Source organism: Urocitellus parryii, chromosome 11, assembly GCF_045843805.1.
Source record: "Urocitellus parryii isolate mUroPar1 chromosome 11, mUroPar1.hap1, whole genome shotgun sequence".
NCBI lineage: Eukaryota > Metazoa > Chordata > Mammalia > Rodentia > Sciuridae > Urocitellus > Urocitellus parryii.
The window spans coordinates 56,629,336-56,656,103 of record NC_135541.1 but is presented as its reverse complement, the minus strand read 5'-3'; the positions used below and the strand labels follow the sequence as shown (position 1 = coordinate 56,656,103).

Genomic DNA, 26,768 nt, shown 5'->3' with positions numbered 1-26,768 from the left:
TTCTAGTTCCTTAAGCTCAGTGATTCTCTCTTGCAACACACTGAATGAGCAGGTGTTGCCAGGCCCTCTTCATATCATCCTGTGAGAAATAGACCTTTGGGAACCAGTGCAAGAAAATGATGATATTCTAGTTATTACTACTGCTGTGATACTAAAGTCCTTTCTCTCTGACCTAACAATATTGTGTGATCTCATAGAATCTATGCAATGGTAGCACTCTAACTTGTTCTGCACTATTTGCAACCTAACGGTTTTGGATAAAACATGCAATTCATAAGTAAAATTGTTCTTTAACACATTTCTCATTTAAAATTATCATTCAAAGCAGTGGCATTTTGCAAAAGGCCATAAAGGCTAATCATAATATTTTGTGTGTTAACATTCATAATTAAAAGTCCTTAAACATTTACTGATTCCAAAAATACTGTTAAATGCAAAGTGAAAAAAGATTAATGATCCAGGTTAGCAATGACATATTCAAAAATAAAGTGAAGAACTTTCTCTGTATAATCATAAATCCTTTTATTTTAATATAATCACTATAATTTAATATTAATTATTAGGATTGAAACTGGAAGAAGAAAGCATTCCTGCTGTAGGGGGGTTAAAATCAGAGTAAGGGAAGATGGAGAGATGGTACAGTACAGGATAGTAATAAGGACATCCAAACTGGAGGTCTGCCATCACAGCCATCACAGTGTATATGAGCTTGAACAAGATCAGGAGAGTATCTATGCAAAGGGAGAAGAATAGTTTAGCATTAGTTTTGGATCCCAACTAGGCTGAAGAAGTTTCTGCATAGGAAGCAAGCTTGATGCAGAATATCAGCTTGAGAGAAGGGAGAGAATTACTATACAGAAGAATTTATTAGCAGGTACTGGAACACAGGCAGAATGAGGATGGTACCTGCATGGGGAAGGAGTGACAGCAGTGAGAGAATAATAGGAGAAATTGACCAAACATTTTAATGTATTAAGGATAATGACTTTCTCATCAGGTTTCTCATTGGCAGAAAAGGGAGTTACAATAATGAAAAGGGAAAGAACTAGTATACCCAGGGATGGCCAACTGAAATTGGAGGTACTGGTGTGAACTCATGATTTTCTGTTGTATAGATGAATATAGAAATAAATATATAGAGGTAAATGTATATACTTCTATACTTATTTATATAAATACATATTTATTCCCTAGCCATGAGAGGGTTAGGAGTTGTGATACTCCAATAGCAACATGTGCTCAGATCTTTTTTGAAAATGTATTTATTTCTATTATTATAATTATTCCACCATGCTAACTGTACATATTAGTGGGTTTCACTGTGATATTTCCATATATGCACTTAGCATACTTTGATCTTATTCACCCTCCCTCTTATTTTCTCCTCTCTACTTCCTCTTCCCAGTCCCTTTCCCTTTCCTTAACAGTGTGTCTTCTATTTCAGGTCGTCTTTTTTTTTTTTTTTCTTTTCCAGTTTCCATACGTAAGAGAAAATGTGACAATGTGACAATTATCTTTCTGTGTCTGGCTAATTTTGTATAACATATATGACAATATCCAGTTCTATCGATTTTCCTGCAAATTACATGATTTTTTCTTTATTACTGAATAAAACTCCATTATGTATATATACCATACCTTCCCTATCTATTCAATGGGCAATGCACTCTCAGGTGGATTCTGTGACTTGACTATTCTGAATAGTGTCACAATAAATGTGGATATGCAGGAATTTCTTTTGTCTGCTGGCTTAACAATGTATAAAGCTTCCCTTTTCTCCACATTGTCCCCTACATAATTATTTTTTTTGTTGTTTTTGAATAATAGCCATTATGACCAAAGTGAGATAGATGGCAGTGAAATTTTGATTTGCAATTACCTGATGGCTAAAGGTGTTGAGCATTTTTTTCACATATTTATTGGCCATTTATACTTATTTGAGAAGTGTCTGCTCAGATCATTTGCCCATTGATTGGATTATCATTGACTTATTTTTGAGTTCTTTACATATTTTAGACATTAATTCTCTATCAGATGAATGGCTGACAAAATTTTCTCCCATTGAGTAGGTTGTTTACTCACAATGTTGTCTGTTTTCCTTGCTGTGCAGAGGCTTTTTAATTTGATGCAATAGCATTTGTCAACTCTTGCCTTTATTTCCTGAGCTTTTGGAGTCCTATTCAAGAAATTGTTGCCTATATCAATACCTTGAAGTGGTTTCTATATGTTTTCTTATAGTAGTTTCAAAGCTTCAGGTCTTACATTAAAGTCTTTATGTATTTTCAGTTGATTTTTGTACAAGGTGGGTGATAGCAACCTAGTTTAAGTCTTCTCCAAGTGGTTATCCAGTTTTCATAGCACCACTTGTTGAAGAGCCCGTCTTATCTCCAGCACATGTTTTTGGCAACTTAGTCAAGAAACAGATGGCTGTAAATAATGTGGGTTTAACTCTGGGTCTTCTGTTTTGTTCCATTGGTCTAAGTGTCTGTTTTTATGCTATTGCTATGCTTTTTTTATAAGTAGGGCTCTGTAGAATATTTTGAAATCAGACATTGTGATACAGTGTTGCACTTTTTTGCTTAAGATTGCTATAGCTATTCAGGGTCTCTGTGCTTCCATATGAGTTTTGTTTTTTTCTAATTCTGTGAGCAACGTCATTGATATTTTGACATGTATTGTATTGAATCTACAGATTATTTTGGGTAGCATGGCCATTTTAACAATATTAATTTTCCTAATCCATGAAAATGGAAGGCTTTTTCCATCTCTTAGTGTATTCTTCAATGTCTTCCCCCAGGAATTTTAAATTTTTCACTGTAAACATTTTCACCTACTCGTTTAGGATTATTTCTAGATTTTCTTTTATTTTTTAAGGATATTGTGAATGAAAATGTTTTCCTGATTTTTTTCTCAGCAAATACTTATTGTTTTGTAAAAAAAATAATGCTTGTGTTGATTTTGTATTCTGTTACTTTGCTCAATTTTTCAGTTATATGTGTTTACATGGATTCTTTAGGGTCTTTTAGAATTATATCACCTGTAAATAGATACAATTCAATTTCCTCTTTTCTTATTTATATCCCTTTTACTTTGTTCTCTTGCCTGATTGTTCTGTCTAGTTGTTTGAATGATCTTTGTTCATTACTTTCTCCCTTATTCATCTTAGAGATTTGATGATTTACTGAATCAATGATGTAGATTCCTTTTTCTCATTTATATATCTACTCTTCTAGTGACATTTATTCTTTCCTGGACTTTCATTACTCGGTGTATCTTGCTTCCTCTTCTGTGAATAGGATTACTTTAAGTGTCTTCTGTAATGTTGATTAATGGTGATAATTCCTTTAGTTTATGCTTATCTTAGAAGATCTTCTATGATTCTGAAAGATAATTGTGCAGGACATAGTCATTTAGGTTTGCAGATATTTCCTTCAAGGGCTTGAAATATATCATTCCATGCCCTCCAGACTTTTATAGTTCTTCTATGAAACATATTGTTATTCTGATGGGTTTGCATTTATAAGTGACTTTTGCTTCTCTTGCAGCTTTCAATATTCTTTGTTCTGAATTTTTGGTAATATAACTATAATATAATGTGAAGAATTATTTTCTGGTCATTTCTACTTGCAGTTCTAAATGCCCAATATGCATAAAATGTCAGACTCATATAGGACATCCATGTCATTCCCAATATTTGGAAATTTTTTGCTATTATTTCCACTGAATAAGAGTAGACAATGCTCCATTGTCTACTCCTACGATTTTCAGGTTTGGTCTTTTAATCATGTCCCAAAGGTATTGGATGTTCTGTTCATTCTTATTTTATCTGAAAGTAATAATTTGTCAACCTTCTCTTCAAGCCCTGATATTATTTATTCCACTTGATCTTGTCTATTGGCAAAGTTTTCAACTGAGTTTCTTATTTGACTTATTGAGATTTCTATTTCCAAGATTTCTGTTTGCCTTTTTGAATCTCCCTTTATTGAATTGTTCTTTCATATTATTCTTTATCTTCCTTAATTAATTCAGCTGTTTATTTGAATCCCCTTTGAATTCATTATTTTTATTATCATTCTTTTAAATTCTTTGCCCAGCATTTCATCCTCTTTTTAGAATCATTTTTTAGAATCAATTACTAAATAGTTATGAACTTTGGGAAGAATTGTGTTGCCTTGTTCTTCCATGTTTCTTATATTTCTTTTGAGATTTGTGCATTTGTTGAATGTGTATCTATTCCACTTTTATATGAAGGCCTTCTTTGGGAAGAGCCTTTTCATGATGATGTGCCCATTGTTTGTTGCATAGTGTTGAATTTAATTCAAAATGGACTTAGTAGTGTAAGTTTACTTGTGGTTTCTCTGGCTATGATTATGAATTTTGACAGTGCATACTGTGTTGGAGCCTGAGACTCCCCCTTCCTCTTTAGATCTTGCAAGAGAGGGTCCCTTTAGTAGTTTAGGTAGGTGTGTTATAGACAGCAGAGTATATGGATAATCTGTGGTCACTCTTCCAGACTTGTCAACAATGTGCTGTCTGCAAGGGTATGATAGCGACCTATAATGAGGTCCCTTGTAGGTGCAGTGTCCAAAACAGTTGTTATTTATCTCTGTTGTTGCTATAGGAGTGGGTCTTCAGCATGATGGCAGCTATGCCTGCTTGAGGGCATGTTATTAACTTGGAGTTTTCATTTCCCCTACTCTTTATGTCGAAGTATCTGCTTAGGTTCAAGCAGGGTTGAGTCATGGGTGAAGTAAGGTGCAATCTCTTAGCTGGGCTGGGAGTACAGCTCAGTGGCAGAGGATCTACCCAATATGCATAAAATGTCAGGCTCAATCTCTAGTACCATGCAGAAAGAAGAAAACAAGTAACTCTAAGAAAAACAAATCAGATACAAAACACTCATAACAACAAAGAAATGGCAACAACATAAATCATACAGAATCAACCAAATAATTTAAAAATGATGAAAATAAAATTGAGGAAGTAAAAAAGGGAAAAGGAAAGCATAATAAAATTAAAAATAGAAAGGAACAAAAATGGTAAATTTTGAAAGCGAGAATAAAAAATAAGACAAAAATTTGAATCTTAAAAAAGAGTAAAGAAAAATTAAAAAGAATTTGTGTGTGTGTGTACATACATAAATATTTGGACAAAATAGTAAATATTTTTTAAAGTCTTAATGCAGAATGAAAGAATCATCTCCACTGAGGTGATCAGTTGTCTGGGCAAGAGTAAATGCTTGCTACCTATGCAAATCAGCATTCTTCCCTTGTCTTCTTTAGCTATGCACCCCTTGGGGAGAGCAAAGACTGGAGTTTATCACCCTTTCCTTCTTACTCTTGTGTTGCTTCACAGATGACCAGTAGGACTGGATCAGTTTGGAACAGTTAGAATACTTAGTTGGCCTTTTCATCAGTGTGAGCTAGGGCAGCACAGGACAATATCTTGGCAGAAATCTACTCTGGAGATTAGATTTAGCTCAGTGTTATTCCAGGACTGTGTAGCCACTGCATTTTAGTACATCTGATTCACCAACACCCTCTGCGAAATCCACTTGGAAGGGCAACAATTTGCACTTTGTGAGGGCCTGAGAGAGGGAGTTGCCTGTTGCAGACCCTGCATAATCCACTACCCATGACTCTGGCCTTCCAAGACTTAGCTCCTAGCTCCTGTGCTCATCTCATTAGTTCCCTGAACTTCTTTAGCTAGTTGCCTAAGCCATCCATCTTAAAGGGGGAACTCTGATCCTCCAGAGTCAAGTCAAATCTCAAGAGAGATTCCTGATGAGACAGTGTAGTTAGTAATGTTTTCTATGGGTTCTCCAAGTTCAGGAAAATGCAGGGTCTTTTGTTTCCCAGAAGCAGCAACCTTCTCAAGTTACTTCTAGTACAGCACCACAAGTACACACTGGAAAGTACAGAGAACCTCTCCAGCACCAGCTTCCTATGCAGATACCAAACAGATCAGCTGTGTTCACTTGGAAGTACTGGCTCTCTCTACTGTGCCAATTTCTGTTCTACTTGTGTTCACTTGGTCTCCCTCCTGTCACCATAACCACCCACACCCCGCTACCCTTGCCCTTAGTCACACTGTTGTATGCACTACATTGTTGCACACTCAGTACTGGGACACTCTTTCTCATTCTGTTCCACTCTCTAGAGTCCCTGGTCTTATCCAAGTCTCTGTCCAGTATTGAACCCCAGCATCTTCCCATAGTCATCACTTTAATAAGAAGCTGCTCTCTAGTTGTTCTGATTCCAACTTCCAGAAAAGTAGGTGAGTGCAGGCGGGCCATCTTGCCTCTCCAAATCTTAACTTGTGGATACAATTCTCTACTAAAATGAACAAGAACTCCTTGGAGAAATACCTGATTCAAACGCTGGAGCAGAGAAAGTACAAGGAAAGCCTGATTCATTGTATTATACCAGAAAGTGATAAAGAATAATGAGTGTACTTCCAAATGACATAAATTCATCACTCTTCATATATGAAACATTTTTATGAGTTGTGTCAGTCACCTAGTTGTTCATTATTTTGATCAAACTACTTGGAAAGAAGAACTTAGAGGTGAAAAAATTTATTTTGGGTTCATGGTTTCAGAGGTCTCAGTTCATGGTTGGCCGACTCCACTGCTTTGAACTTGAGGTGAGACATAACAGCAGAAGGACATGGTAGAGGAAAGCCTCTCAGCTCATGGAAGCTAGGATGGAGAGAAATGTGTTACAATAGATGGGGTAGAGAGAGGTGATGGGAGGAGAAGGGAGGGGAGAGGGGGATAGGAAGGGCAACAGAACAACAGACACTAGTATGGCAGTATGTATAAACGTGGCTGTATAACAAATGTGATCCTGCAATCTGTACACGTGGAAAAATAAGAATTCATACCCCATTTGAATCAAATGTATGATATGTCAAGATCATTGTAATGTTTTGAGCAACTAATAAAAAAAATTTTTAAAAGGGGGAAAAGACAACCCACAGAATGAAAGAAACTATTTGCAAATCCAATAAGGGACTAGTACCCAGAATAAACTCTTAAAATTCAAAAATACAATAACCCCCATTAAAATGGGTAAAGGATTGCCGGGAGCCATTCACGAACTGTGCATGAACTAAAATTAGCATGGAAGCCTTTGGGTAGGAAAGTCTGGTATCTGGAAACTCACAGAGGCACTCCTGCTGTTGAGACTGCCCAGTTCACATGAATTCCCATTTAGCTCTGTCACAGGTTCTGCACAGAACAGGAGATGGAGTGACCTACTGGAGCCACATAGCCACACAACCTCTCAGAGATGGGTGTGACTTGCCAAGGTACCAACAAATCTGTTGACTGCAAGCTACCATGAAGCAAGACTACACCTGTTGAAACCTTATCCCTGCCTTTGATGTACTCTCTCTTAAATAAACAATTAGTGCCACTTTCTAGTTGTTCAGTTCCAGCTCCTACCAGGAGGAAGGAGCTATTAGGCACTCTGCTTTTTAGCACTAATTTCTGGCTCTATCTCTTAATTCTTCACTAATTATTTCAGACTTTCATTTTCTCAGGCAGCTCATCACCTCCTGAGCAGAAAACTACCCTGGTGGGGTGATGGTTGCCCCGTGATGAAGGATATGAATAAATATTTCTCTAAGGAAGTTACACAAATGGCCAATATTGCACATGAAAAAAAATGCCTAAGCACTTTAATCATCAGGGAACTACCAATCAAAACTATGAGATAATACTTCTTACCTACTAGGATTGCAACAATCAAAGAGTGTGATAATAACAAGTCTTAGCAAGGATGTGGAGAAATCAGTACCCTCAAGCACTACTGGTGGGTATGTAAAATGATAAAGTCACTTTGGAAAATAGTATGGTATTTCCTCAAATAATTAAACATAAAGTTATCATATGACCTAGCATTTCCACTCATAGGTATACATCAAAATAAATGAAAACATATGTCTGTATAACAACTTGTACACAAATATTCATAGCAGCATTACTGATGATAGCCAAAAGTGAAAATAACCTAAATGTTCACCAACTAACAAATTAATAAGCAAAATGTACCATAAACATACATATTAAGAACAAAGTAAGCTAAGAATGTAGCCCAGTGGTAGAGTTCTAACTAATAAGTCAGCAAAAGAAATGAAATGGAATCATAGAAAGTTCTCAATCCAAAAGAAGATAGGGGGTAAATAAAAGAGAAAAAGAGGGAAATAGATGAGGAATATAGAAAAAAATCAAGATGGCAGATTTAAATGGAACCACCATATGAATAATTTCAGTAAATGTAAAGGGAAAGATACCTCAATACATTCTGATCAGATACAAAAAAATAAGACCCAAAATATATGTTGCCTATAAAAAACTCACTTTAAGTGAAAGGAGGGTAATGATGTCCCATTCTAATGCTAATTAAAAGCAAGCTGGTTATATTAATAATAGAACAGTGGATTTCAGAGCCAAACATTTTAGTAGGGATAATGAGGATCATTTCATGAGAAAGGTTAAAACTCATCAAGAGAACATAACAATCTTAAAGATCTCTGTACCTAATAACAGAGCTCCAAACTGCTGGATAAAAACTGATAAAACTGCAAGGGAAAAAATAGGCCAATCCACAGTTACAGTTAGATTACAATGCACCTTTCTCAATAACTAAAAGAACAAATAGACAAACCAGTATGAAAATAAGATACTTGAAGAACACTATCAACTTGAACTGATATTTATGAAACATCAGCAAAATACACATTTTTGTCAACTTTTCATGGACCATTAACCAAGATAGGCCTATTCTGACCCCTAAAATAAGTGTTTATAAAGTTAAAAGGATCTGTATTATGCAACCTTTTTTCTCTGCCCATTAGGAGTTTAAATTAATAACAGAAAGGTATCTGGAGAGTCCCCAAACATTGGAAACAAACAAACAAAAAAAAACACTTCTAAATAACCCATATATCAAAGAAGAAATAAAACTTGGAATTTAGAAAGTATTTTGAACATTTCTTAATTAAAAAGAAAACAAAGTTGTGGATTACAGCTAAAGCAATATTCATAAGAAAATTTATAATACTAAATGTTTACATAAGAAAAGAAAAAAAGGTCTCAAATCAATGACTTCAGCTTTTACCTTTAAAATGTTGGTAAAAAAGTTAAACCTAAGCACAGATTAAGCAGAATGAAAAAATAAAACAGGTAAAACAAAGAAACAAACAAAAAATCAATGAAACAAAGAACAGATGAAATCCCAAGCTGATTCCTTGAGACTAGCAACAAAATTGACAAACCCTAATAAGGCTGATAAGAAGATCATATTCAAGTTACCAGTATCAGTAATGAGAAAGCACATCACTGAAAACTTTACAGACATGTAAAGACAATGAGGAGGATACTACAAGCATTTATGCCAGTAAATATGAAGGTTTCAGTGGAATTAAAAATTCTTTGAGAGATACAACTTACTAAAGCTCATTCAAGAAGAAACACATAAATAGAACCATATTTATGTAAAAAGTTGAATTTTTAGTTAGAGACCTTCCTACTAAAAAAGTACAGGTTCTAATGACTTCATTTGTGAATTCTACTAAATGTATATAAATAATAATATCAGTTCTACATAAACTCTACCAGAAAAATTGAAGAGTAAGAAGAATACTTTCAAATTTACTTTACAAAAGTCATTTAATTATCAGTAATCTCAGGTTATCTCCAATTTGTTTATATTGAATTTAAGGTATTTTAATGACTTAAAGAAACTTCCAGTTCTGTGCCTGTCCAACAGCTGAAGCTCTTCCACCTATTGAGCTTTTATTACAAATAAACCTCAAAGGGTGTTTTTTTTCTACAATATGGGATAATTTCCCAAATATAAAATAGGTTTGAATGAATTTTTAAAAGTAATCAAATTTTACTGATGTACAAGATTTTATTTCCTTAAAGTAAATATTCTTTAGTTCACCTTAAAAGGAAGAATTTATTATTTCCTTTATCTATGAAGACTACTTAAATTTGGAAAATATCCAAAGAAGTATTTTTATTCTTAAAGGTTAATCATATTTAAAGACTATCAGTGGCACAGCACTTGCCTAGCATGTGTGAGGCACTGGGTTTGAACCTTAGCACCACATAAAAATAATAAATAATAAATAAAATAATTTTCAAAGAGGAATAAAAAATACTCTTTGAATTTAATATAATTTTATTTATTAGGCAAATATTATTATAATTTAAGGTTTTTTGAAAATTATATATAAATCTTTAAATAACTTAAATATGCCAATTCCTGAAAGATCTAAGAAATTTTTTATTATGCCATAACATATGGGATAATACATTTTTTAATTTGAAAGACAATTTTTTTTTTTTTTTTTGGTGCTGCTGGGGATTGAACTCAGGACCAAACACGTGCTAGGCAAGGGCTTTTACCACTGAGCCTGGGATAATACATTTTTAAAAGATTTTTTTAAAGAGGTCTTAAAATATTCTAAATATCAATAATGAAGTATTTTCCCAAACATTTTTTATATTTTACCATTGTTACATTATATTAAGATAAGTTATATAACAATAATGATAAAAACATGATGTGTAAGTAAGCATACCGTGTCTTGTTTTGGAATTTGGACTAAAACAGAAAGAAGCTGCTCCGTATCAAGGAATCTTGATATAACTGAAATAAACAGACAAAATGTGAGCATTTAAACTAGGGCTAGCCAGGCATCGTGGCTTATGCCTCAGCCTCTTAGTGAGGCCCTAGGTAATTTAGTGAGACCCTGTCTTAGAATAAAAAGGGCTAGGTAATCCTAGTACAAAAAAAAATCCACAAAAAACAAAAACCTTTATGGTACAGTCAAAAATATATATATCGTGTAAAATATAACCCTTGAATAATAAAACAGAACAGTTCTACCTGTAACTCTTACTTATTTTAATATTATTCTTTCTCTACCAGGAATAAAACAATACATTCTAATGTTCTTTTGTTAATTTTTATTTTTCACCCATCTTTTCTCAAAATTTGACACGTTGAAAACCCTTTTCTTCTTGAAGCTACTCTGTCTTTTGGATGTTACCTATAAAATTTTCTTTATCTACTTTGATCTCTACTTCTCTTTTTGATATTTAAAATGCTTAGTTTAGCAGCATGGCTTAACCACTAACCATGTAATTAACCTTCCATGAAGTTACCTAACTTCTCTGAACTTCAGATATTCTCATCTTTTCAATGTGGATAGCATCAGATCCACTCACACTGGCCTGTGCAGGACCCAGGCTCACTGTGGGCCCAGGTCCACTCCTCCACCAGAAGGTACCCACGGAAGCCCAGCCTCCTCTGGCACACCACTGCCCCTTCTGACCAGGCCCAGGCCCAGGCTCAGGCCTGGCCCAGATCCACCCACAGCCCCCAGGACTTGCGCAGGACCCAGGTCCAAGGCAGGTCAAAGTTCACCCCTCCCCCCACTTGGGAGCCTAAGCCTAACCCACTTCCATCTTGGGACACTGCAGTCATCACCATAGCCTTCCCCACGCAGTAACCCCTAACTTTTTGACAACAGACAGTGCCTAGAAGCAGCTGCATCTCAGAGCAGGCATCCCAAGAGAGCGTGAAGCCCACCCTTTCATCCCCATCTCTGTAAGATATTGCATGCATCTTGGGGTATCTTAACTATTGTCTCAAGTTACCTTGACTATTTTCGCCACCATCTTTAAATGCAGTAACATACATTGAGGGACACCAGCAGGATCTGGAAGCCCAACATCAAGTGAGGTACAGACAATCTGCACAGGTACTACAAGAATATAGGGGAGATAGAGACTCAGGGAAAAAAAAAAAGAAATCCTTGAAATAAAGGATACAATAAATCAAATAAAAAACTCAATAGAAAGCATAACAAACAGACTAGATCACTTGGAAGAAAGAACGTCAGATAATGAAGACAAAGTATGCAATCTAGAAAATAAAGTTGATCACACGGTGAAGATAGTAAGAAACCATGAACAGAACATCCAAGAATTATGGGACAGCATCAAAAGACCAAATCTAAGAGTTATTGGGATAGAGGAAAGCACAGAGTTTCAAACCAAAGGAATGCACAATCTCTTCAATGATATAATATCAGAAAATTTCCCAAATGTGAAGAATGAATGGGAAAACCAAATACAAGAGGCTTACAGGACACAAAATGTACAAAATTACAACAGATCTACACCAAGGTACATTAAAATGAAAATGCCTAGCATACAGAATAAGGATAGAATCTTAAAAGCCACAAGAGAGAGAAATCAGATCACATAAAGGGGGAGACAAATTTGTATCTTAGCAGGTTTTTCAACCTAGACCCTCAAAGCCAGAAGAAGATCATAGAACGACATATACCAAGCTCTGAAAGAAAATGGATGCCAACCAAGAATCTTATATCGAGCAAAATTAAGCTTTAGGTTGGATGATGAAATAAGAACCTTCCATGATAAACAAAAGTTAAAACAATTTATAATTAGAAATCTTGCATCACAGAACATCCTCAGCAAAATTATCCACAAAGAGGAAATGAAAAACAAGGATAAAAATCAGCAGAGAGATGTATTACACTAAAGGAAAAATCTAATCAGAGGCGAAACCAAGTCACATTAATTACCAAAATAAACAAAAATGGCTGGGAATACAAATCATGTCTCAATAATAAAACTGAATGTATGGCATAAACTCACCAATCAAAAGACATAGACTAGCAGATTGGATAAAAAAAAAAGATACAATAATATGCTGCCTCCAAGAGACTCATCTCACAGGAAAAGACATCCACAGACTGAAGGTGAAGGGTTGGCAAAAATCATACCACTCACATGGACTGCGGAAGCAAGCAGGGATTTCCATCCTCATATCAAATAAAGCAAAAGTCAATCAAAATGAATAAAGAAGGACACTATATACTGCTCAAGGGAAGCATATACCAATAAGACTTAACAATTATAAATATATATGCCCCAAATAATGGAGCATCTATGTTCATCAAAAAACTCTTCTCAAGTTCAAGAGTCAAATTGACCACAACACAATAATTTTGGCTGACTGTAACACACCTCTTTCATCACTAGATAGATCTTCCAAACAAAAGCTGAACAAAGAAACTATAGAACTCAATAATGCAATCAATAACTTAGACTTAACTAACATATATAGAATATTTCATCCTTCAATGAGAGAATACACTTTCTTCTTAGCAGTACATGGATCCTTCTCTAAAATAGACCATAAACTATGCCACAAAGGAACTCTTAGCAAATATAAAAAATAGAGCTATTACCCTGCATTCTATCAGATCATAATAGAATGAAATTAGAAATCAATGATAAAATAAGAAAAAAAGCTACTCCAACACCTGGAGACTAAATAATATGCTACTGAATGAACAATGGGTTGCAGAATATATCAAGGAGGAGATTAAAAAATCTTAGAGGTGAATGAGAACACAGATACAACATAATTAAATTTCTGAGACACTATGAAAGCAGTTATAAGAGGAAAGTTCATTGGATGAAGTTCATTCCTTAAAAGAAGAAAAAGTCAACAAATAAATGACTTAACATTACATCTCAAAGTGCTAGAAAAACAAGAACAAATCTACATCAAAAAGCAGTAGAAGACAGGAAATAATTAAAATCAGAGCTGAAATCAATGAAATTAAAACAAAAAAAATTGAAAAAATTGACAGAACAAAAAGTTGGTTCTTTGAAAAAATAAATAAAATTGACAGATCTTTAGTCATGCTAACAAAGAGGAGAGAGAAAACTCAAATTACTAACATAGATGATGAAAAAAGAAATATCACGACAATTACTACAGAAATACAGAAGATAATTAGAAATTATTTTTGAAAATTTGTACTCCAATAAAATAGAAAATATATAGAAGGCACCGACAAATTTCTAGAGTCATATAATTTGCCCAATTGAATCAGGATGATATACACAGTTTTAAAAAATCAATTTCAAGCCATGAAATAGAATACGTCATCAGAAGCCTATCAACTAAGAAAAGCCCAGGACACAGCCAAGTTCTTCAAGACCTTTAAAGAAGAACTAATATCAATACTCTTCAATTTATTTCAGGAAATAGAAAAAGAGGGAGCATTTCCAAACTCATCCTATGAGGCCAATATCACCCTGATTCCGAAACCAGGCAAAGACACATCAAAAAAAAAGAAAACTTTAGACCAATATCTCTAATGAACATAGATTCAAAAATTCTCAATAAAATTCTAGCAAGTCAATTACAAAAAGATCATGCATCATGATCAAGTGGGATTCATCCCAGGGATGCAAGGGTGGTTCAACACACGGAAATCAATAAATGTAATTCATCATATCAATAAACTTAAAAGATAAGAATCATATGATCATCACAATAGATGCAGAAAAAAACAATGACAAATACAGAACCCCTTCATGTTCAAAACACCAGAAAAATTAGGATAACAGGAACATATCTCAACATCGTAAAGGCTATCTATGCTAAGCCCCAGCCAACATTCTAAATTAAGAAAAATTGAAGGCATTCCTTCTAAAACCTGGAATAAGACAGGGATGCCCTCTTTCACCACTTCTATTTAACACAGTTCTTGAAACACTGGCCAGAGCAATTAGACAGACAAAATAAATTAAGGGGATACACATAGGAAAAGAAGAACTCAAATTGGCACTATTTGCTGATGACAGATTCTATACCTACAAGACCCCAAAAGTTTCACCAGAAAACTTCTAGAACTCATAAATAAATTCAGCAAAGTAGCAAGATATAAAATCAACAACCATAAATCAAATGCATTTCTGTATATCAGTAACAAATCCTCAGAAAGGAAAACTACTCCATTTACAATAGCCTCAAAAAAAATTAAATAAAATACTTGGCAATCAACGAAAGAGGTGAAAGATCTATATAATGAAAATTATAGAATCCTAAAGAAAGAAATCAAAGAAGACCTTAGAAGAAAGATCTACCTTGCTCTTGGATAGGCAGAATTAATATTATCAAAATGACCATACTACCAAAAGCACTATACAAATTTAATGCAATTCTGATCAAAATCCCAATGGCATTCCTCACAGAAATAGAAACAGCAGTGATGAAATTCATCTGGAAAAATAAGAGACCCAGAATAGCTAAAGCAATCCTTAGCAGGAAGAGTGAAACAGGTAACATCACTATACGAGACCTTAACTATACTACAGAGCAATACTAACAAAAACAGCAAGGTATTGGCACCAAAACAGACTGATAGACTAATGGTACAGAATACAGGACACAGAGACTAACCCATAAAATTACAATTATCTTATATTAGATAAAGGTGCCAAAAATATACATTGGAGAAAAGATAGCCTCTTTAACAAATGGTGCTCGGAAAACTGGAAATCCATCTGCAACAAAATGAAATTAAACCCCTATCTCTCACCATGCACAAAACTCAACTCAAAATGGATCAAGGACTAGGAATAAAACCAGAGACCCTGTGTCTAATAGAAAAAAAAGTAGGCCCGAATCTCCATAATGTGGAATTAGGCCCTAACTTCCTTAGTAAGAATCCTATAGTGCAAGAATTAAAATCAAGAATCAATAAGTGAGATGGATTCAAACTAAAAAGTTTCTTCTCAGCAGAAGGAACAATCTGTGAGGTGAACAGAGAGCCTACAGAATTGGAGCAAATTTTTACCCCTCAGATACAGCACTTATCTCTAGGGTATATAAAAAACTCAAAAAGCTAAGGACCAAAAAAACAAATAACCCAATCAATAACTGGGCCAAGGATCTGAACAGACACTTCTCAGAAGAAGATATACAATCAATCAACAAATACATGACAAAATGTTCACCATCGATAGCAATTAGAGAAATGCAAATCAAAACCACTCTAAAATTTCATCTCACTCCAGTCAGAATGGCAGCTATTTTGAAGATAAACAACAATAAGTGTTGGCGAGGATGTGGGGAGAAAGGTACACTCATACACTGCTGGTGGGGCTGCAAACTGATGCAGCCAATATGGAAAGCAGTATGGAGAATTCTTGGAAAATTGGGAATGGAACCACCATTTGACTCAGCTGTCCCTCTCCTCCTTGGTCTATACCCAAAGAAGGACTTAAAAACAGAATACTACAGGGACACACCCACATCAATGTTTACAGCAGCACAATTCACAATAGCTAAACTGTGGAACCAACCTAGATGCCCTTCAGTAGATGAATGGATTAAAAAATGTGGCATACATACACAATGGAATATTACTCAGCAATAAAAGAGAATAAAATCATGGCATTTGCAGGTAAATGCATGGAGTTGGAGGAGATAATGCTAAGTGAAGTTAGCCAATCCTATAAAAACAAATGCCGAATACTTTCTCTGATATAAGGAGGCTGATTCATAGTGGGGTAGGTAGGGGGAGCATGGGAGGATTAGATGAACTCTAGATAGGGCAGAGGGGTAGAGGGAAAGGGAGGGGGCATGGGGTTAGAAATGATGATGGAAAGTGATGGTCATCATTATCCAAAGTACATGTATGAAGACACTAACTGGTGTGAATATACTTTGTATACAACCAGGGATGAAAAACTGTGCTCTATATTTTGTAATATAAATTGTAATGCATTTTCCTGTCACATATAAATTTCAAAAATTAATTTAAAAATTGGATTAAATATTCAAATATCCAAAATATTAAATAAAGTAAAAAATATGAACACCTATTAGGTCCTACTCATATAAAGGAACCATTCCCCAACAAAATATGCATTTACAAAATAGTAAGATAAATGACATAACAATTATATTATAGAAACATGCAGAAAAGACATTTAACACAGACTAGGAAGTCAGACTTCTAGTCATAGAGACATTTAAATTAAAATGGTAAAGCATGTACTGCAGCTAGCTACACAACAGCTTGAGAGAAAGAGGTTTCAGAAAAGAGAAAGGCAAAATTTATAGTGTACCAAGGCTAGAAAACAAGAGCAGATATGTTTGAGTAACTTAAAGAAGTTCCGTTAGACTAGAAAGCAAAATGGAAAGTATGGAATAGAAAGAGATGGTGTGGTAGATGACAGAGAAACAGATACATAAAAGAGTTTGAATTTTATTCTAAAAGTAAATAACCTCCCAAAGATGTCCACTTCCTAACTCCTGGAACCTATAACTATGTTAACTGGTAAAGGAATTTACCAAATAGGATTAAGATAAGGATTTTGAACAGATGAACAGATTATTTTAGATTTTATCTGTTTGTCCCAATAAAGTCACAAGGGTCCTTACAAGTGGTAGAAGGATCAGTGTCAAAGACAGATGATATAAGCACAAAAGCAGAAGTCAAAAACAAAGAAGATACTATGTTACTGGATGACCCCTAGAAAAAGGAAACACAAAGAAATGGATTCTTCTCCAGAACCTCCAGAATGAGAATGTACTGCTAACACATTGATTTTAAGTCCAGTAAAGCTGATTTGGGACCTCCAGATAATAAATTCAGTTTTAAATTTCTTGTGATTTGTTACACCAGCAACAGAAAACCAGTATAGTATGAAAAAGCCCCTGTCTCTAAATAAAATACAGAGTAGGGCTGGGGATGTGGCTCAATGTTGTGTGCCCCTGAGTTCAATCCCTGGTATCTCCCCTCCCTGCCCCAGAAAAAGAAATAATCCAGTGAAAGAATGGGATGCAGAACATAGTTGACAGAATTAGCTATAAAAGGAACAGGAATGACTACTTCTAACTGAAACAAGGGGAAAGCAAAGTGGGTGAGTACAATATTTGGTAGCAGAAAGCTTAAAAATTCAAAAGGGGAGCATAACCAACATTACAAGATTAAATGATTTTCATATTCCTGGCACTTGAGTTTTACACCAAATGCTAGGTATAGACAGGTCAACAAAATGTTCCTGTGAACAATAAGGGTCACCAGTTAAAAATGACCTCTTTCTACCTTTCCTACTGTCTCACTAAATACACAGGTACATACAGGGGGAAAGGAGTACATTCAACAACATTGGAAATATACAGAAATAGTCAAACCAATACCAAAATTTGAAAGGAATTACAAGGTATTTGGAATTAGACTGAGAAAAACTCACTGAAGCTATAAATGTCTTCTCCATTTTCAGGTACCACTTCAATTTAGACTATTAGAACAGAAGGTGGGGTAGTGAAGGTAATAGAGATATGGAAGTCTGGCCAAATTGCTAGCAACCAGAAATTGGACTAAGAAATGTATACAAACTATCCTTCCAACTATAGATTTAAGAAGGAAACTGCCACTGCACCTATTAAAAGAAAAAGTAGGCCCAAATCTCTATCATGTCAGATTAGGCCCCTACTTCCTTAATAAGACTCCTATAGTCCAAGAATTAAAATCAAGAATCAATAAATGGGATGGATTCAAATTAAAAAGCTTCTTCTAAGCAAAGTCATATATAACAAATTAAAATTTAAAAAGAAATAAAATCAATTATGCTTTCTTCTCCGAAAGAAAAAGTGATAAATAGAAGCTAGATAAAAGTGTTGCTAGCAAATCAGCATTATTCATAATGTAAATTGACATTATTTTAGTTGAAGAAAAATAATACTAGATGGAAGTTTAGATATGCATTAAAGAAAGTAGGATATTCAAAATGTTATATGCATTAAAGAAGGAAGGATACTCGAAATATTAAATAAATAAATATAAAATGCTAAAAAAGAAAAAGAAATAAAGAAGAAGGAAACTGCACCATCATGCCAGTGAACAAATAAGGAATTTCTCAAGAGTTATTTTCTTGTCCCTGCTATGAGCTGAACTGCATTCTCCAAAAAAAATTTAAAGTCCTAACTCCTAGTACCTGTGACATGACTTAATTTGTAAACTGTTGTTTTTTTTTTAATAGATATAATCAAGTTAGGATAAAGTCATTAGGATAGATCCTAATCCATTATGACTAATGTTTTACATGAAGACATTAAGAACACAATATGCCAACAGAGGCAAAGATTGGATTGATAGAGCTGAAAGTCAAGGCACTCTGTGGATAGCCGCCACCAGAAGCTTGAAAAAAACAAAGAAGGATTGATTCTCCCCTTCAGTTTTAGAGGGAGCATGGCCCTACCAACACCTTGATTTCAGCATTTAGCTTCCAGAACTTTAAGACAAATTTTTTCAGTTTTTTTAAGCCATGGAGTATGTGGTTCTCTTTAAATAGAAACCCTAGGAAACTAATATACCCCATCTGTTAATAATTATCTAATTTGGACAGATCTTCCCTCTCTGAAGATTACCACAGAGCAACATAATTACGAAGTGTTCATTAAAAGAATAGAAAAAAGGAAAAGAATAGCATCCAGAAAATAAAAACATACCTCTGAAATTATTTACTGTGAAATTTAAAGGAAATTTTCAGGAAAATAGCTTCATTACAAGAATATAAGAATTTACACTTTCACTGACTGCCTTTCAAAAACTTAGAAAAAAATAATTCAACTAAAACAACTGTATTTTCAAAATTAGATGATATTCTTTTACCTGATTGAAGTCCAAAAAAGAGTTCCTCATCTTGAAGTAGTTCTTGAACACAATCTAATCTCATGTTAATGGTTTCAATATCAACTAGAGGTTCTAATATATTAGAACGAAGTCTTCTACTCCCTCCAGGAGTCTTAGTATAATTTAAAACACCAAAAAGAGTATGATTATTCCTTTGAAAACACAAGTTGGAAAATTCCATTAAGTATACAAAGAAAATTCCATTTTAACTTTGTAATTAAATAATTTTATAATCTATAACAGTGATATTTAAACTTTAGTATGCATACAAACTACTTGGAGATTCTTCAGTATGTCTTGGAAAAGGACTGAGAATCTATATTTTTATCAAGCTCCCAAATATAGGGTCAGTCAATGAACCAAATTTTGATTATCAAGGATCAATAGTATCTCCTTACCCTTAGCGACTTTTTCCACAGATCAATTACAATATTCAGACTAATATAAAGTTTTTAAATCTGATATTTCATCAATAATAGCAAAATTATCAGTAATATATCCTAAAAAGGGGTGCATTTATATTGATTTTTTAAAAATGAGTATTTAGTCTACTGATTTTGTTCTAATTGAAGAAGTTACAGAATTATAAGCAAAAGAGAATTCCATAATTTCTAAGTGATTCTTATAAAGAAATAAGCTATTATTAAGAATGCATTTCATTGGACTTTTTATGAGACAATTATATTATATGCAAAATATCTGGTTAATTCTAATTTTTTTGTTTGTTTTTTAAAGAGAGAGAGAGAGAGAGAGAGAGAGAGAGAATTTTTAATTTATTTTTTTAGTTTTCGGAGGATACAACATCTTTGTATGTGATGCTGAGGATCGAACCTGGGCCGCACGCATGCCAGGCGAGCGCGCTACCGCTTGAGCCACATCCCCAGCCCCTAATTCTAATTTTAATGAATAATTACTGAGTCCTTACAGTATTCAAAACTCTATGCTAAGTCCTAAGAACATAAGACAGATATAATTTCTATGGCCTTTATAGTGTAGTGGCTAATAATTAAAAAAAAAAATTTAGTTGTAGGTGAACACAATACCTATATTTTATTTATTTATTTTTATGTGGTGCTGAGGATCAAAACCAGTGCTTATCCATTAATTAGTCATGACAGAAGACAAAACAATTTGAATGGGGACAGAGAGACAATAAACACATAATCTTAAAAAAACAGCTGGGCATGGTGGCACATGCCTGTAAACCAAGCAGCTTGAGAGACTGAGGCAGGAAGATCACAAGTTTAAGCCAGTCTCAGCAACTTAGCAAGGCCCTGAGCAACTTAGCAAGAACCTGTCTCAAAATAAAAAATAAAAGAGTTTGGGAATGTAGCTCAATAGTTAAGCACCCCTGGTTCAATCCTTGGTGAAGAAAGAGAAGAAGGATAAGGGGAAAGGGGAGGAGAAGGGGAAGGTGGAGAGGGAGGGGGAAGGAGAGGGGAAGGAGAGGGGAAGGGGGAGAGGAGAGGGAGGGGGAGAGGGAAAACATTTCACATATATAAACTACTAACAAAAAAATGAAAATAAGAATGCATAAGAAAATGATTAGAACGTTGATGATTAGTTAGGTTGATTAAGAAAGACTTCTCTGTGTATTCAACAGTTGACTTAAGACTTGAATGACAAAAAAAGGAGGCAGCAATGCAAAGAGGATGATGGGATGGGAATTATAACAATTATAGCTAACATACGAAGAACACTTGGTATGTACCAGTAATTGCTTTAATCACTTTACATGTATTTGACTCATTTACTTCTAACAACCATTGTCGGGTTTCTGTTCTCATGACTAAAAGGCTCAGGGGTCACTCCAGATAAACTGGGCTAACTGGGCTGCACAAAATAACCACATAAGAGACACAAATACCTTTTTCTTTGGGGTCGCTGTGAAGGCTCCTCTGACCTTAAGGGTCAGCAGAAAGAGAGAGAGCGATAGCACACGCTGACCCCTTTTATTGAGGAGAAGTTATTTAAATGAGGCAAGGGGTCAGGTTTTGCAGCAGTCCAGATGGGCAAATAACCAGGAGGTGACAAGCAACTTGAAGGTTGAAGCGGGAACTACTGTATTGCAAGTGAACTCAGCGGGAACTGAGTGAGAACTCAAAGTAGCAGGCTCCTAAAGTAGCGGAACCGCTTCTCTGCGGGACAGTAGAGGTATATATACCTAACTAATTACACACAGCTTGACTCAATTACCATTATCTAGATACAGCAGTCAGCCAATAAGGAATCTTCATCATCTTAATGGCTCGCTGGCGTTGCTTCACAAACCGCTCCTCCTGGCAAACTGCCAGGCGCTATCTTGACTTGAATTGCATCCCCAACAAGGTTTCAGGGGGCTGAGTCTATCTTCATGATGTCCACTGTCAGCAGGTTGACTGACATCTGGGTAGACCACACCCAAGGGCACAGTAAGGACACACACAAGGCACTTCTATGGAAGATTCTATCCTAAACAGGGCAAGGGGTTATATTACAAAGGAACAGGTGAGCATAGCTTCACCCATGGGGCTGTAGCAAGTCATACCCATGGACCCTTGGACCCAAGAAGGGTGGGGAAAGCTCTACCACATTTCTGTGACTGAGCACCTCAGCACCCAGCCAGGAAGTGTGACTCAGTCATGTGCAAGGATGGTCTCCCACAAACCATGATATATGGTAGATGCTATTATTAGTCACATTTTGCAACTAAAGAAACTGAAGCACAAGGATTAACTTATCCAAGGTTTCCAAGTAAGTTTCTAAGTAAGTAGTAGAATACCAACTTAAGCCCAGGAATTCTGGCTCTAGAACCAGAAAAAAAGATTGAGCTTTACAAGTGGGCTAAGAATGAGAGAGATGAATAAAGAAGTTGATAGAGACCAGGACACAGAAGTCCTGTAGGTCATGGTAAAGAATCTGGACTCTATTCTGAATGTCATAGGAACCACTGGAGGGTTTTATACAAGAAAGTCAGGAAACCTGATTTCTAGGGGCTGGAGTTGTGCTCAGTGGTAGAGTACTTGCCTGGTATGTGTGAGGCCCTGGATTTGATCCTCAGCACCTCATATAAATAAATAAATAAATTGGAAAAAAAAAAGATCCATTTACAACTAAAAATATTTTTAAAAAAGAAAACCTGACTTCTAGATTAAAAATATCACACTCTGGGGCTGGGGTTGTGGCTCAGTGGTAGAACACTCGCCTAGCACACGTGAGGCACTGGGTTCAATCCTCAGCACCACATGAAAATAAAATAAATGTATGGTGTTCATCTACAACTAAAATATACATTAAAAAAATAAAAAAATAATAAAAATAAAAATATCACACTTTGGCTACTACTTGTAGAAGGATAAGGAAAAGGCAAAGAGATAAATTGGTAGGCTATTATATTAGTGCAGTCTAAGAGAACAGAGGTTTGGGTTAGGGGTTAGTCTTACAAATGGTGAGAAGTGATACAAAATTATATAGACTCTCAAGCCTGAGTCAGAGCATTTACAAATGGATTAGATCTGGGATGTTAAAAGGAGAGGAAATAAAAGTGACTCTTAAGTTTGTAGTCAGACTATTAGATTTTGGACAGATCAAATTAAACAAATTTTTAGGGAACTATCCAGATTAACTGATGGGGGGGTCTCTCATCACATGCACAATTTTTTTTAACCTTTTGAGGACTTGATTTCTGCAGAAACAAAGGAAGTGACCAACACACACAGTCTGACATTTGCTACAGAAATTAATGGGTGTAACAGGTGACAAGTCCATATAAGCACTGGAGCTATTCAGATAGTTCAGTAGGTAGAATATCCATCTGTTAAACTGAGATTCTTTGATTCAAGTCTGTGAAAAGACTTCTGAATTTCTCATTTTGTATTATACTACAAACTCTGGAGATCAGATATTCCTTTAAGTTTGTGTATCCCTAATATACAGCAGGAACTCAAGCAATGTTTGACAATGATAAACAATGATGAAGTATGCAATTTCATGAGGTAAAACTGAATATAAAGCACTTGCACTTTACAACAATAACCAGGGTTGATCATTGATTTTTTTATGTTAAAATAAAATAACATATGAGGCTGGGTTTGTGTCTCAGTGGTAGAACACTTACCCAGCACATGTGAGGCACTGGGTTCAATCCTCAGCACCACATAAAAATAAATAAATAAAATAAAGGTATTGTGTCCAACTAAAATAATAATAATAATAACATAAGAAGAATAACAGAAAATCAATAATAATTTTAACCCACACCATAACATATGTGAAGCAGTACCTCAATGTGGTTTTAATTTTCATTTCCCTAATGCTAGTTTATCTTTTCATGTACTTGTTGTTCTTTGTTATATCTTTTGAAGAAATGTCTTTTAAGTCCTTTTACTCAGATAGTAACTGGGTTTTTCTGTTGTTTCATACAAATATGTTTTAAAACCTATCTTTTGTAAAACATCTGAGTGGTTCACCAACAAGGGTACAATGATTAAAAATGTTTATTCAATATTTCTCTATCAAAAAACTAAAAGAACTTTCATGTATTCACATAAAATATGACATAAAATATGCTGATATATTTTATAAGAAAAAAACTGATGCTCTTACCTACAGTCTTGGTTATTAATTAATAATTCAAGGTTTTGGGCTGAGGATGAATCTATCATGGCTGTCTGTTCACTACCCTGAAAACAAATCTTCAGCGATTTTGGTGCATAAACTGAATTTTGAATAAACTCAACATATTTTAGTAAAGCTGCAACAGCTGCAAGGCAGTAATACCTGTAAGGTGACCAATGACATAGCACTATGTGTTTAGAATTAGGGAAAAAAAGGTATTGATAGAGAAGAAAACATTTATTTCACCTTAATATTAGGAAAATCACAAGTACTTGCATAGGATCACTTAAATTCAAAGCTAAAAGGTACACTGAATATGCCTAATTTTTAAAAACAAGGTAAATAACCTCTAATCCATAAAAAATCCCATTACTTAAGGGATATATTAAACTCCAATAAGTTACTTAGAAGAAAACATTCAATAGTATATTATATCAATTGTTGACATATCATTCTAAATATTCAAATAAGTTGAGACTTTATAGGTATAGTCAAGAGGTCCCACAGCCATTATGATTAACTGAATAAACAGGAGGTCCACTGGCTCAGAGAGTATCTATTTAGCTTATTTAAAGAAATATTTTTTCTAAAAGTATCATCACTGTTTCATGCTGACCCTTTTAGGAATAAATGTATGAAGTAACAGAAACACAACCTTAACTGTTTTCATTTCCTGGTACTCAAAATTCTAGGATATGGTAACTACTTGAGTGTTTTTAACTCCAAAGTATGGCAAGCAGCAACCTTTAGGGCAACAAATTATGACTAATTTTAAAAATTCTATGTAAATCAAATTAGTAATATATGCCTTGTATATAAACTTCATTAATTATTTTTCTACTTCAGTAATTACTATGTATTATGAAATCAGGCACTTTTCTAGGTGGTAGGGATATAACAGATAACAAAACAAAAGAAAATCTTTGCCCTTGTGACACTCATACTAGAGATTAATTTCCTTTATATTATAACTTACTTGGATTGAACCTCCAGTAGGACAGTGCTGAATTCAGTAATACATAATTGTTCAATGTATTCTAATCCTTTTGTTTCATTGAAGTATTTCCTTTGGATAGTACTGAAATTAACGTTCTGAAAAAAAGTTTTTATTTTAAAACTGTAAAAATTGTTGAGTGCCACACAGTTACTAAAAAACTGCTTGCTTGGTTTTTTGTTTGTTGTAGTGTTTTGTTTTGTTTTGTTTTCTTCCTTTGGTACCAGAAATTAAACCCAGGGGAACATTACAACTGAGCTACATACTGACTTTTTTATTTTATTTTTTAATTTTAAGACAGGACCTCACTACCGTTGCCCAGGCTAGCCTCAAACTTGCCTTCTGCATCAGCTTCTCAAGTCATTAAGATTACAGGCATGTGCCACCACGCACCCACCTCAAAACTGTTATTCTTAAGTGAATCCTGGTACATGGGTAGGTGGTTTCAATATTGCTTAAAGTTTATCTTTTAATATTTTCAACATTTAAAGTAAGTTTTCTTAATTATTGAAAAAAGAAAATGGTTATTTATCTTGCTAAACGAATTATAGTGTAGTCTGTAGTTCTTATTAGGCATTACTCTCATAAAATTTAACTAAATATATATTAGATATGATAATTTAAAAAATAGAGCTGGAGTGTATCTCAGTAGTAGAGTGCCTCCTTAGCATGTATGAGGCCCTAGGTTTACTTCCCAGTACCAAATAACTTTTAGATTAATAAATAAACATGAAAGTCTTTGTCTTCTATTAATCTTATTCTATAATAACAATTCTATAACATCACATGGTTTTAACCTCAGTCTTCCATACTCTAACATATTGAGAAAGGGTAAACTTTATAATGTGCTAGTTGAAAAGATGAAAATCCCAACTCCCTGTTCTATAAAATGCTATTTACATGTAATGAATTTAATTTATTTAGATTAAAGAGAAAGAGCTAATAGGACTTTTTGAAGAGGGGAAAAAAAGGCATGTAGTTGTGCAGTAAAAGGTTTACTTACTCTGGATAAAAGTAATGGGTAAGAAAGATAGTATAATAACAATGAACTATGAAAAAGCTGTTAGGACTGAAAAAAAAAAAAAACATGAGCAGATAAGTAATATATATGCCAGGATTGTTTTAAAAGTTATTCAATTTAATCATCACAATAACCCTGTTTTATTTTCCTCTAAGTAAAATTTTGAAGTAACTTTCCTGATATACACAGTCCAAAGTAAAACTTCTTTTAACTATGAAGTCCACATTTATTCTACTTCATATTGATTCTGATTTAATGAAGGTTTTTTTTAATGATAAGTGTAGTAATAATAACAAGAGTGATAATAATTATTATTATTTTTCCATCTATGTATAATACTTTCTCTTCAAATTCTTCCCATGGCTTGCTCCCTCACTCCATTCCAGGAATAATCTTATGAATTTGCCCAAATGTGATCTTATGAATGAAGCCACCTCTGATTACTTTATATAAAATATGAATTATTTAGTGGTAGATACTAATATTGTCCTCAATTTTCTGTCAAAAAAAAAAAAAAAAAAAACCTGAAGTTCAAAGATGTTAAATAACCTGCAGAAGTTCATTTAGAGTCAGGATTTGAAATTAAGACACCCAACTTCTCTG

At 34.4% G+C, this 26,768-nt stretch overlaps 1 protein-coding gene across 1 annotated transcript in view; it reads right to left on the bottom strand.

Annotated features, from left to right (window-relative positions):
* Positions 1-26,768, bottom strand: part of Msh4 (mutS homolog 4) — a 77,686-nt gene that overhangs the window by 39,364 nt on the left and 11,554 nt on the right. The window contains exons 4-7 of the mRNA XM_026410022.2: positions 25,127-25,242; positions 24,139-24,312; positions 19,534-19,706; positions 10,597-10,664 (exon numbers count right to left, since the gene is read on the bottom strand). Of these exons, the coding sequence (XP_026265807.2) occupies positions 10,597-10,664; positions 19,534-19,706; positions 24,139-24,312; positions 25,127-25,242 (531 nt within the window). The remainder of the gene's footprint in view (positions 1-10,596; positions 10,665-19,533; positions 19,707-24,138; positions 24,313-25,126; positions 25,243-26,768) is intronic.